The 13,931-nt window shown below is 44.0% G+C and overlaps 1 protein-coding gene across 1 annotated transcript in view; it reads right to left on the reverse strand.

Moving 5' to 3' along the window:
* Window positions 1–1,568: 1,568 nt before the first annotated feature.
* The window catches only part of LOC125365298 (myosin-13), a 50,040-nt gene continuing 37,677 nt past the window's right edge, over window positions 1,569–13,931 (reverse strand). Inside the window, exons 32-39 of the mRNA XM_048365289.1 lie at window positions 12,595–12,903; window positions 12,300–12,503; window positions 6,074–6,199; window positions 5,628–5,798; window positions 3,923–4,027; window positions 3,705–3,800; window positions 2,026–2,160; window positions 1,569–1,595 (exon numbers count right to left, since the gene is read on the reverse strand). Of these exons, the coding sequence (XP_048221246.1) occupies window positions 1,581–1,595; window positions 2,026–2,160; window positions 3,705–3,800; window positions 3,923–4,027; window positions 5,628–5,798; window positions 6,074–6,199; window positions 12,300–12,503; window positions 12,595–12,903 (1,161 nt within the window). The 3' untranslated portion in view covers window positions 1,569–1,580. The remainder of the gene's footprint in view (window positions 1,596–2,025; window positions 2,161–3,704; window positions 3,801–3,922; window positions 4,028–5,627; window positions 5,799–6,073; window positions 6,200–12,299; window positions 12,504–12,594; window positions 12,904–13,931) is intronic.

A 13,931-nucleotide genomic window follows, 5' to 3' on the forward strand; every position in this document is an offset into this window, starting at 1 on the left:
ATAGTGTCAAAGGCATTTGGGGGTGGGTTGGTGATGAGATGACAAGGAGAATCTAGAAAGCCATGGAGGTTAGGTGATAGTGGTCTTATTCCAGTTTCTGGCATGTAGTACGTCAGTACTTATTACAAGGTAATAGAAATAGTTCCATGAAGATGGTAGACACATACTGTTCAATTCCTCCAAAGTCTCTATCTGCCTGGGAGTAGTGAGCTTGTTGTACCTGCTACTTGCTCAGATGTTCCAAAAAACTGTGGGTGAGCAAGACAGAGTTGTGCAACACCGCTAACCCAAGGGGATGCATGCAAGAGTACTGGCCAGGGAGTCTGAGATGTTGGGGACCTTGTTTCCACTGGTGCTTTGTCTATCTGGATCTCAGTGTCCCACTGTCTAAATTTAGGATGAAAATGGGGAACTGAATTTGCAAAAGTTATGGATTCCTAAATAGAAAAATGAGTTATTGCTGTGCAAAAGAGTCCTTTTTTCCAAACTTCCCAGCACTTCATTTTTTCAGTTTTACTGAGGTACTATTGACAAACAGGAGATGTACATATGTAAGGTCTACCACTCGATTGGTGTGTGTGTGTGTTCTGGGAATTGAACCCAGGACTTCATATATGCAGTGCCTTAAAACCACTGTGCTGGACATTAGGTCTCCAGAAGTGACTTACCTTGCATAACTGAAACTTCATACCCTTGCCAGCTTCTCCCCACATCCCCCAACTCCTAGCCACTGGCAACTACCATTCCCCCAACTCCTAGCCACTGGCAACTACCATTCCCCCAACTCCTAGCCACTGGCAACTACCACTCTTATCCTTGCTTCTGTGAGAACTATTTTAGATACCACAAATAAATAAAGCATACAAAATCTCTATTTCTGAATCTGTTTTATTTTACTCTGCATGATGTCTTCCAGGTACATCCTCATTGCCCCAAACAACAGGATTTCTTTCTTTTGTTTTTTAAAATTTAAACTAATGTGCCAGTGCTTAAACTCATGGCCAAGGTGCTATCTTTTAGTTTTTGGCTTATGGTTAGTTCTTTACTACTTGAGCCACAGACCCACTTTTGGCTTTTTGGTGGTTAATTGGAGATAAGAATCTTAAAGACTGGCCTGCCCTGGCTGACTTCACACCATGATTCTCAGATCTCCTCAGCCTCCTCTAGGGACCAAGGATTATAGGCATGGGCTACCAGCACCCACCTATTTTTATTATATTTGCTATGCTTGAACTCCAAACTAGAGCCTGATGCAAGTCCAGCAGAAGTTCTACCACTGAACTCTGTCTCATCTGGGTGTTTATTTTTGCAGTGTTAAGGGAAACATGATTTACCTGGCAATGAGTTGGATTTTACTTCTTTTATTTGGGGCATGGAGACTCCCATTCTACATTCCTTACTTCCTAAACATTTACCACACAGCAAGTAAGACTCCCAGAAACAAACCCATGAAAGATGAATGGAACATGATCACAAACACAGCAGAGCCATGAATCTGGGTATGGAGGAGGCTTTATTTCTTACATATCTCCCCACCATTTTCCCGGAGGTGTTCCATAGTAACCAGCCTCAGGAAAGCCTCATTCTTCAATCTTCTGTGGGGAGAAAAAAAATTGTACACAGGAACTGAATTAAACCTGAGGGGAGGCTGAGGATCACTTTGAAGTGGAGCAGATGGAATGTTGGAACTTCAGGAAAATGACATTAAGGAATGGCTTCGTTTCTCTTTGCAGATTGTGTAAAGATGAGCCAGTGAAGCTACTGGAAACAGAACAGGTCCTCAGAAAGGCAGGGACTTCCTGAGCAGTGTAGATGGGGGGTGATATGCCTGTCCTCCTGTACCTTGTTGCACATTCTTGTGAGAGCCTAAGACTTGGGAATCTTTGCTTAAATAGTGGTGTGTGTGTGTGTGTGTATGTGTATGTGTGTGTGTGTGTGTGTGTATACACATGCACGCATGCACATGTTTGGTTCCTAGGTCCCTGGATCTCCGGGGGAGGCTACCCCAGAGGTATCCACTCTTACCTGGCCCCCCACATCACGGCTCTTGGCCCTCAGCTTGTTAACTTGAGACTCAGCAATGTCTGCCCTCTCCTCAGCCTCCTCCAGCTCATGCTGGACCCTCCGGCACCTCGACAGCTGCGTGTTGGCTTGTTCTTCCTGCATGGAAGATGGGAGGGTATGAGGCAGTGGGGCTTCTCAATAGGGTTCTGGGGTTTGGAGGACCAAGAGGATGTGGGTTCTAGACTCTCTACCAGAAAGGAGGAAATATAGGTGGAGTTCTCCACCTCAGGTCCTCCTTGCCCTATGCTTCTGCCCAGTACCTGTGTGGGGCCAGGTCATTGTATAGTTCCATGTGAAGCTCACCTAAGGACTCTTGGGTGGCCTGCTGCCCCCTTGTCCTCCTGCCCAGACAATCCTGTGGGACTGTACTAATCCAGCATGCATAATCCCTTCCTCCATTTAACCAGCTCAAATATGCTTCCTGGAGGTTAAGATGGAACCCATCAGGTTCCTGCGCAGGGATGGTCAAGGGAAATGGGAGGAGTGGTATGCTAGTCATTGGTCTGGGTCAGGGTCTCCAAAATTTTTGTTTTCAGAACACCAGTCCTGAGATGCTCTGAATGCAATAAGGAGGTTCCAGGATTGGCTGAGTACAGAAAAATGCTACCTTCTAAAATGTTTCTTCCACCTGGGAGAGTTAATTGAGAAATTCTTGAACTGAAGCAACCAGTTTAACTTCATTTAACCCAATTTTCCCTTCCCCTCTCTCCCTCATTTCCTTCCTTCCTTTCTTCCTTTCTTCCTTCTTTCCTTCCTTCCTTTCTTTCTTTCTTCCTTCCTTCCTTCCTTCCTTCCTTCCTTCCTTCCTTCCTTCCTTCCTTCCTTCCCTCTCTCCTCCCTTTCCTCCCTCCTTCCTTCCTTCCCTCCTCCCTTCCCTTTTTTCCTTCCTTCTTTTTTGAGACAAGGTCTCTATGTAACCTAGGCTAGTCTTCTGCCTTCACCTTCTGAGGGCTGAGGTTTCAGGCATGTCTCAATGTCCCACCACACTCAACATGATTTCTTTTCAATAAAGGAAAAGGCTACTCCTTATCTCAATTCCAGATTTCTGCTATCTATAACCCTCAGACATAGTTCCCCAAGAGAAGACACTTTGTAAACCACGCTAAAAGGAGAAAAGGTAGAGGAGAACACTGGCTTCATCCTATTATGCTCTTGTTGATTTCATGTATTTGAGCAAGGGGTGGGGCCAAGAAGTGAGGGGGAGGAGTTGGGAGGGGAGGGAGGCTTCTGGAGGTTGGAGGTGGTGGTGGGCAACCAGGGAGAACAGAGAGTGGTGGGATGATGTGCAGGGCAAGGGGCAAGGAGCAGAAGCCTGGTGGATGGGCTTGGGTGGTTTGAGGTGGGTAGGGTGGTCTAAGCTCTGGGGTGGGTACAGTGAGTTCTGATGGGGTATGATAAACAGAGGTGGATGTAGGTCAAGCAAAAAGGGATGGAGGTAGCTGAGAACACGAGGCAAGGTAAGAGGGTGCAGAGGTGGGAGAGCTGGCAGGGACTGTGTGAGAGAGGAGGGCATGTTCACAACTGCAAAGGCAAACTTAGGATGAGGCTCCCTGGCTGTTGTTCACCCAATCCCTGTTTCCACCTCTGCCTTGTAGGATCCCCAGGTGGGTAAGGTATCCCAGCAAGCCTCCTCTACTCACCGCTTCCTCTGCCTGCCTCTTATAAGACTTCACTTTGGCCTGCAACTTGTCTACCAGGTCCTGGAGCCGGAGGATATTCTTGCGGTCCTCCTCAGCCTAAAAACAGAGCCTCTCTGTTAGGGGGACCCTCCAACTCCCTAAAGCCCTCTCCCACAGTCCATGGCTGCTATGGATGGGATTTGGGGCTCATGCATCCACTGTGGTCGAGAGACATTTACCTGGTAAGTCATTTCCTTGACTTTGCGTTCAAATTTGTGGGCCCCCTTCAGAGCTTCAGCTCCCTTCTTCTGCTCAGCATCGAGCTCAGTCTCTAACTCTCGTACCTGAGTGAAGCCGAGATAAGACAGAAGTCAAGTCATGCCTCCAGGCCGTCATTCATGACAATGACACACAGAGGTCCCAAGGGCCACAACACCGAGAAGGGTCACACATACCCCTCTCTCCAGGGAGTCCCAGTAGTTGCAGAGAAGATGAAGCTGGGTTTGGACAGTTAGAACAGGTTTACTATGAACACTATTCTTCAAAGAGCCCCACCTTCTTCATGGATCAGGAAACTGTCTCCCAGAAGACCTTACCACACCTTTCCCCTTAAGATTGCTATCTAGACCTCTGGGAGGTTTATGGAGCTCAGAAAACTGCTGTGTGGGACTGGATGACATGTTTCCAGGAATAAGGTGGCTGAGGCCTCCCAGCCAACCCAGGAAACAAAGAACTCTTGATAGCAGTAGGGGACCCTGGAGGACAGATGTGTCTAAGCCCCTAAAAACTGGGAATAACTGAAAATAAACATGTTTTAAAAAAGAAGTTCTAACTTTCCTAGAGTTTCCTTTGTTAGTCACATCACATGTCTATGATCATGTTTTTAAATCACTCTCCCCCGCCCCCACCAAAAAAAAACAACAACCCCAAACTCCCTTTGTATTTAAAGGAACCCTGAGCCTGGACTAAAACTCATGTCTAGGAAGTTTCCTGCTGGGGAATTATTCTTCTCCTCTCCTCCTCCTTTTTCTCCTCTGCCTCCTTTCCACCCACTATTGTCTTTTCTCTTCCCAGGACAGCAGCAACATTCTAATCACCTACTCTTCCTCTAAAATGTCAATCACTCATGTAGCTCATTAAGAAAATGATTGAAATAAACTCTAAGAGGGAAATGAAGAAGCTTCTGGCAAAGTAACAGAACAAATAGGAAATAAGCTTCCAGATGAAGGAAAAAAGCAGGACTTCCAGGATTGGGGAAATCCAACTTTTCTAGTATTTGGAGTTGAAGGAAGAAATACCAGCTTCCTTCCTTTGAGGATGGAGGGTAAAATACATCAGAATGACAGGCCTTATATGGAGATCAGAAAAGCTGAAGAGGGATGAGATCTGAGAATGGCAGTCACGGAGAGATGAAAGATTTTATGTAGGATGGGCCTTTGCATCTCAAAGTGAAGCTTGCTTCAAGATGTAAATCACATCAACACATTTAGTTTTATGATGATAAATAGTGTTTTCCCCAGTGATGTGTGTGGATAGGAATCTCCATGGAAGACAGAAAATGAGCATTTAAAAGTGAACATTAAAAAGTCACTACAGGACTGGGATGGTGGCTTTGTGGTAGAGTCCTTACCTAGCATGCATGAGACCCTGGGTTAGATTCCTTGGTACCACAGAAAAACAAAAAAATAAAAAGTCATTAAATAAATTAAGAAAAAGTCACTCCAAGCATTAGCATATCAAAATGGATTTGTGGTTGGTGGGGTATAGTGACAGGTGGAAAAGAAATAGGTGGGCATTTGGCCCACAAGGGCTTTGGCAAGTGATCTAAAGCTACATTTGTGTCAACTTGGCCAGCAGCCACTCTCCAGCCCTCCCTGAATTTCTAGATGGTGGCTCTGCCCAAGGGGGCACTTGGAAAGCCAGAGATTTCCCAAACAATCCTACCCTGGCCTCCAGTTTCTGGATCTGCTTCTTGCCACCCTTCAGTGCCAGCTGCTCAGCCTCATCCAAGCGGTGCTGCAGGTCCTTCACCGTCTGCTCCAGGTTCTTCTTCATCCGCTCCAGATGGGCGCTGGTGTCCTGCTCTTTCTTCAGCTCCTCAGCCATCATGGCCGCCTAGTTAGGGTCACAGGACAAAATTGGTGGAGCCTGTGTTCACGCCCACCCATGGCATATGGAAGATGCAGGTAAGGTGGGTTGTATGCACCATGCTGAGCTTCCCACTGCCTCCACCCCCCACCATGGGTCAGTCACCACATCCCGCTTTGCTCTGTAATGACTCCCTTCTCTCTTGGCATCCCTCTAGGATGCCACAGTGCTCTTAAGGGATTGAACCCCACTTCCTAGGCCCCAGTCCCAAAGTTGATTCTCATCTGTGATCCCCATCTTACATCCGTGATGGCCTTCTTGGCCTTCTCCTCCACGTTCCTGGACTCCTGGATGGAGTTCTCCACCTCTTCCTGACACTGAGCCAAGTCAGCCTCCAGCTTCTTCTTGGTGTTTATCAGGCTTGTGTTCTACAAGAAAAATTAGGTATGGGGATGAAGGTTTCCCTTGAGCACTCAAGAGGAAGAGAGCAAGTGGAGTGGGCAACTAGATAAGTCATAATCAGGCTCCTTTTCTTATTTGTCACAGGGGTGATTGATAGAAACTGTGTCATTTTTTTTTCTTTTCTTTTTTTTTTTGCCAGTCCTGGGGCTTGGACTCAGGGCCTGAGCACTGTCCCTGGCTTCTTTTTGCTCAAGGCTAGCACTCTGCCACTTGAGCCACAGCGCCACTTCTGGCCATTTTCTGTATATGTGGTGCTGGGGAATTGAACCCAGGGCTTCACATATGCGAGGCAAGCACTCTTGCCACTAGGCCAAAATCCCCAGCCCAAAACTGTGTCATTTTTGACTGAACATAAAGTCCTGAAGCAGATCTAAAAGCTAAATGAGAAAAATCAAAGCCAGGCACTCTGTGACTGGTGCCTGAAATACTAGCTCTTTGGGGAGGCAGAGATTGGGAGAATACAGGTTTGAGGTCACCCCAGAAAAAAAGGTTCACAAGACCTCCATCTCAACCAATAGCTGGGTGTGGTGGTATGCACCTGTCATTCCAGTTACATGAGAGATGGAAACCAGGAGGCTCTCAGTCGGCCAACACAAGAAAGCTTGGGAGACCTTGTCTCAACACATGGGTGTGGTGTCACACACCTATTATCCCAACTACAGTGGGAAGTGTGAATTCAAAGACTGAGGTCCAGGCAGGCTCAGGTAAAAATGCAAAACCCTTATTTCAAACATAACCAGAGCTAAAAGAGGCTGGAGGCAAGTTCAAGTGGCAGAACACCTTCCTAACAAGTGTAATGCCCTAAGTTCAAATTTTACTACCACAAATAAATAACTGGGTAAATGATAAATCTCAAATATGAGTATAGACAGGTTATTCAGTAAAGTAATCTTGGAACAAAGAAATAATTGGTAGATACCGTAACATGAAAAATAATTCTAACAATCAAAGTAAACTATACCTAGAATTGGAATGGTAAGGACATTTTCATTGTATATCATGGGAAAAAATTCTCTTGTGCAAATAAGACAAATCAGTAAAAAAAAAAAGGGTAAGAAGTATAAATAGGTTAAACACATCAGAAAACAAATACAAATGGGCTAGTTGTTAATGGCTCATGCCTGTAATCCTAGCTACTCAGGAGGCTAAATCTGAGGATTATAATTCAAAGCCAGCCAGGCAGGAACGTTTATGAAAACACTCTTATCTTTAATTAACCACCAAAAACCTGAAAACAGAGCTGTGGCTCCAAATAGAGAACTTGACCACAAAAGCTGAAGGACAACTCCATGTTATGAAAACAAGTGTTATATCATTGTTGTAATTATCTTCAACATGCCATGTGAAGCCATACCCCCCTTTTTTTTTCTCTTGTATTCCCTTCGTGTACACCCCCACAATCACAGTATTTGATATTAGTACCCTGAATACAGTATATATGTGTATTAGAACTAGGGAAGGGAAAGGGAATATCAAAATCAAGAGACAAAGGATAAAAAGACAAACCAGGGGCTGGGAATATGGCCTAGTGGCAAGAGTGCTCGCCTCGTATACATGAAGCCCAGGGTTCGATTCCCCAGCACCACATATATAGAAAATGGCCAGAAGTGGTGCTGTGGCTCAAGTGGCAGAGTGCTAGCCTTGAGCAAAAAGAAGCCAGAGACCGTGCTCAGGCCCTGAGTCCAAACCCAGAACTAGCAAAAAAAAAAAAAAAAAAAAAGACAAACCATTCCAAAAGCAACACTTACAAAACCATTTGGTGTAAACCAACTGTACAACTCATGGGGGTTGGGGGGGAGAGGGGAGGAGGAGGGGGGAGGCAGGGGAAAAATGAGGGAGGAGGTATCAAGTTGGATAGGAAATGTACTCACGGCCTTACATATGAAACTGTAACCCCTCTGTAATTCATTTTGACAATAAAGGGGGAAAAAAGAAATTACATATTCACATGTACTTAATTTCATTTTGCCAGATAGAGAAATCTGTCTTACTCTTCCATGAATGTGCATATTTTATTTTACCACTTTTCATGTTTGACACTTTTTTTTCAGTTTTGACAAAGAAGATAAAATTGTTTCTGAGTTAGTTTACATATTCTACTCTATGATTGTGAGATTTTGGTAAATACATATTACACTACCAAAGAACAAAGTAGAACTATGCACAAAATAGAACTTTCATATCAGTATGTCTGGTGACCTAACAATAAAATAATCATCAATTTTTAAAAAAAGTTGAAGGACATGTGCCCAAGCCCTGGGTTCAAGTCCCAGGACAGGCATACAAAAAGAAATACACATGGACAAAATAATGATGAGAATCCAATACCTTTGTAACAAATTAATAATAAAAACCAATGAAGTGTATTCAACAATAAAGTTAGAGAATATACAAGAAATGACAATAATAAACCAGTCTTCACATAGATTCCCAATGAGAAAAAAATATGGATGGCTTTAAACAGTAATTTACAATATAATTATGCACATTTTCATTGTTTTGACCTGAAATTTTACATCTATAAATGTACTTTTAGAACTAGTAAGACAATAGTAACCATATCAGATATTTGTGAGGATATTTATTATGATGCTTTTTCTATTTTTTTTTAACTGGGAATAATCTAAAATAACCAGCCACATAGACCTGACTAAAGCTCTTAATATACAAATAGACATTTTGCTTTTTGGCCATTAATACTGAAGCATAGAAGACTATTTAAAGAGGTAGAAATATGTTACCAGACATTGTTAAATGAAACTAGTAGCTCGCAAAAGGCTGATTATATATATGTAACATATATATAAAACTTTTACATATATAACTTGCAAAAAGTTGATATCTATATATGAGTTTATATATATATATAATATTAGGGGAAGGGAGGCAAGAAGGGGTAACATGTAGAAGTGCAACAATAAAATATCTCCCTGTATAATGTAAGTGAATAAAATACAATATTTGTATAATTCATAAGAATCTAAGATGAGGGACCCTCAAATAGTAACAGTATGGTTTTGCTTATATCTCTTCCTCCTCCTCTTTCTTTTTAAAGAATACATAACATTTAGGTGGCACCAGTGGCTCACACACCATAGCCCTAGTTGCTCAGGAGGCTGAGATTGGGAGGATTAAGTTTTCAGATCAGCCTAGGCAGAAAAACCCATGAGACCTTCATGAATGATACTGGGAATGATAGGTTTCATGCTTGTCAACTAGTTATGATGGGAGATAAAACCTAGGTGAATTGTGGTCTAGGTATGCTACAAGAAAGGAAGTGAGGTGCTATCTCAAAAACATCCAGTGCAAAAAAAAAATTGTGAAGAGATGTGGCTTAGTGGTGGAGTGTCTGTCATAGCAAGCACAAGGCCTTGAGTTCAAACTCCAAAAAAAAAAAAGATAAAGATACACTGGATACTGTATAGACTGGTATTAGAACTAGGGACGTGAAAGGGAATATCAAAATTGAGAGACAAAGGATAAAAAGACAAAGGACTCCAAAAGCAATACTTGTAAAACCATTTGGTGTAAACCAACTGATCAACTCATGGGGGAAGGGGGAGGGGGAGGGGGAGGGGGAGGGAGGAATGAGGGAGGAGGTAACAAACAGTACAAGAAATGTACCCAAGGCCTAATGTATGAAACTGTAACCTCTCTGTACATCAATTTGACAATAAAATAAAAATAAAAGATTATAAAAAAGAAAAAGAAAAACCAACTTTCATAAAAGCAGTACAAATAATTATTTTGAAAGACAATCTTAAGATTCTGCCATTTCATCTCAAATAGCTCAGGCTCAGCATCCTAATGTGAACATTTGAAATCTGAAAATCTTCCCAAATCTCAAACTTTCTAAATATCAACCTAAGGCCATGAGTGGAAACCACCACACCTGACCCTATGTGGTTGGTCTCAGTGACAAGGCCAGCACAGAATGAGGGCTGTAGCTCAAGGCCTCGGATTGATCACTAGCACCACAGGGGAACAAAATCTACTAACAAAAACAAAGCTGTACACAATGTTGCATGCCTGAATTCTCAGAGCTGGAGTTTGAGGTAGAAGGATCACAAGTTCAAGGCCAGCCTGAGCCACATAGCAAGACCTTGTCTCAAAAAAAAAAGAATCAAAATGCATCAGGAAGCAGGAACTTGAAAGGAGTGGGATGGGATTAAGGGGTAGACAAATGAAGAGAACAAGGGGGAGGAGAGATGAAGCCAAAATTCAATGCATTGCCCACAAAATTAAGAAAAGTGAGAGGACAGGTGGGTTAGATGGGATGGGTGAAATCGTTAAAAGGGGTAACATTGATGAAGATACGTTGTATTTATAAACTGCTTTGTTGAATGGCAACTCCTGTGTGTAACTACTTAAAGATAATAAAAACATATTTAAAAATCCACAAACCAAAATCCAAAACAACAACAAAAAAAGTTCATACAAAAATATCATATAACATTAATTTATGCTCTAAAGTTTATACAAAACAAATGAATTTCATGTTTACATTTGGATATCGTCCTTATTATATCTCATTTTAGATAAGTGAACATCCCCAAATCCAAAAACTAATCTGAAATATGAAATATTTCTGGTCCCAAGTATTCCCTTCCTTACTTCCCACTTGTAAGTATTTTGCTTAAGAAATTCTCAACATGTACACCTCTGTGAAGCATCCTTGAGAGCTTTAAACAGCAACTAATTCCTTCTTGTCCCAATTCTGCCACACATATATGACTTTGTGTCCCAGTACTGAGGTTTGAACTCAGGGCCTAGACACTGTCCCTCAGATTTTTTGCTCAAGGCTGTTGCTCTACCACCTACTTGACCAACAACTCCACTTCCAGCTCTTTGGTGGTTAATGGAAGATAAGAGTCTCACAGATGGGCTGGGAATATGGCCTAGTGGTAGAGTGTTTGCCTCATATGCATGAAGCCGTGGGTTCGATTCCTCAGCACCACATATATAGAAACAGTCAAAAGTGATGCTGTGGCTCAAAGGGTAGTGTGCTAGCCTTGAGCAAAAAAGAAGCCAGGGACAGTGCTCAGGCCCTGAGCTCAGGCCCTGAGTTCAAGCTCCAGGACTGGCAAACATCAAATAAACAAAAAAACCTGAGTCTCACAGACTTTTCTACCCAGGATGGTTTTGAACTGTGATCCTCACAACCCAGCTTCCTGAGTAGCTGAGATTACAGATATGAGCCACCGACATTTGGTTCATATATAACTAATTCTCTCTCTCTCTCTCTCTCTCTCTCTCTCTCTCTCTCTCTCTCTCTCTCTCTCTCTCTCTCTCTCTCTCTCTCTCTATCTCTCACTGTATAGTTCTTGGGCCTTGAACTCATAGCCTATACTATGTCTCTGACATTTTTTGCTCAAGGTTAACACCCTACCACTTGAGCCACAGTGCCACTTCCAGACTGTTTTTTTGTTGTTGTTTGTGTTGTTTTGATAGTTAATTGGAGATAAGAGTCTTACAGGCTTTCCTGCCTGGTCTGGCTTCAAACTACAATTCTCTTGTTTTAGCCTCTTGGGTAGGCATAAGCTACCAGCACCCAGCTTCATATATGACTTTTTAATATGCTTCTTAAGATAAAAGAAAACAGGGAGCTGGGGATATGGCCTAGTGGCAAGAGTGCTTGCCTCGTATACATGAGGCCCTGGGTTCGATTCCCCAGCACCACATATACAGAAAACAGCCAGAAGTGGTGCTGTGGCTCAAGTGGCAGAGTGCTAGCCTTGAGTAAAAAGAAGCCAGGGACAGTGCTCAGGCCCTGAGTCCAAGGCCCAGGACTGGCCAAAAAAAAAAAAAAAAAAAAAAAAAAAAAAACGAAAACAAAAAAGGTATCAGTCAAGAGTCTAAGTTTTCCTGGCATTTGGCTGGTCTTGACTGCTAAAACACAGGAATAGAAAACTCCTTGCCATCTACCTAGGTTTCTGCTACCCCCAGGGTGGGACCTGATGGGAGGGATGGAGGAATGGGGTATTCCTTGGAAGTGAGGAAGCCCCCCCTCAAGAGAGAAGGGCTCTCTCTGCCCCAGGCAGGTGGGAGCCAAAGGAGAGCAGGCACCTGGGAGTGTAGCAGCTGTACTCGGTCACTGGCATCCAGTAGCTCCTGCTCTGACAGCCTGCGGGTTCGCTCTGTCTGCTCCTGGGCTGCCTTCATCTCCTCCAGCTCTTCTTGGAGGAGGCCGTTCCTGCGCTCCATGATGGCCAGCTGCTCCTTGAGGTCCTCATTGCTCCTTAGGGCATCATCCAGGTGCAGCTGGGAATCCTTTGGGGGAAGGAGGAGAGAATGGGAAGTGCAGTTAGAGCTTCTAGGTGAGCTGAGGAGCCCCGGGGTCCACTGCAGGGGCCAGGCTCACCTTGAGCTGGCCTTGGATGGTACGCAGGTGTTTCTGGGTCTCAGCCACCTGGCGGTTGGAATGGCCCAGATGGATCTCCATCTCGTTGAGGTCGCCCTCCATCTTCTTCTTCAGTCGCAGGGCATCATTTCGGCTGCGGATCTCAGCATCCAGTACGCTCTGCAAGGCCTCCATGGCTCGTTGGCTGTTTCTTTTCAGTTGCTCTATTTCTTCATCCTTCTCAGTGACCTTGCGGTCCAGCTCAGACTTCACCTGGCTTAGCTCTAGCTGGACACGCAGGATCTTGCTCTCTTCATGTTCCAAGGAACCCTGATAAGAGGAAAGGAGCTATTGGGAATGCGGTGGATATTTTGACTCCAATGATGGTACAAATAGCATAAGAGTAATCCATTTTGCTGATGGACAGAATGATCTTCAAAGGTTTGAGTACTTGACCTGTTCCCAAAAGTCCCTAACAGTGATGAAACTGAGACTTAAATGTTGTGTCTGTTACTAACACGCTATCTTCTGGATTGAGAGAGACACAGCAGAGTTGGGAATTGGCAAAAAGTTTAGGATCCAGAATGCTGGTGGCTCACATCTGTAATCCTAGCTACTCAGAATGCTGAGATCTGAGGATCCAGGTTTGACACCAGCCTACGCATGAAAGTCTGTGAGAATCTTATCTCCAGTTAGCTATCAAAAATGCAGAAAAGGAGGTGTGGTTCAAGTGGTAGAGCACCATCCTTGAGCAGAAAACACTTACAAGACAGTGCTCAGGCCCTGAGTTTAAGCCCCGGTACTGGCGCGCACACGCATGCATGCACGCGCACACACACACACAGACAGACAGACAGACAGACACACACACACACACACACACACACAGAGTTTATGGAGGGTGTGATGTGTCATCCAGGAATTTTCTGACAGAATAACTGTTCTCTTGTTGTTCTTCACAAGTTCAAACTTTCTGAGACACATTTCAGCACTGATTCTGGGCCTATTCAGCTTGTGCAGGATTCCTAATAGCTCAAAGTGCTCTGCTCTGTATGACTGTGTGCTAACACCGACCCTGAGGGCTAGGGAGCCATTTTCAGGATGTTTGGTGATGGATGTTTTTTTCTCAACAGGGGATGTGTGCTAGTGGACACGAGGGCAAGGCTAGGTGAGCATCTCCCATTGGAAGATGGGAAGTGCCTGCCTCCTGGCAGGAAGGGCCCCCCACAGAGGTGGACAAGCACAACACTTTTCAACTTCTAAATATCAAATCCCAGACAAGACACTTCCCTTGGCTGGGAATATGGCCTAGTGGCAAGAGTGTTTGCCTCATATACATGAAGCCCTGGGTTCGATTC

Source organism: Perognathus longimembris, chromosome 17 (assembly GCF_023159225.1).
Source record: "Perognathus longimembris pacificus isolate PPM17 chromosome 17, ASM2315922v1, whole genome shotgun sequence".
NCBI classification, from domain to species: domain Eukaryota; kingdom Metazoa; phylum Chordata; class Mammalia; order Rodentia; family Heteromyidae; genus Perognathus; species Perognathus longimembris.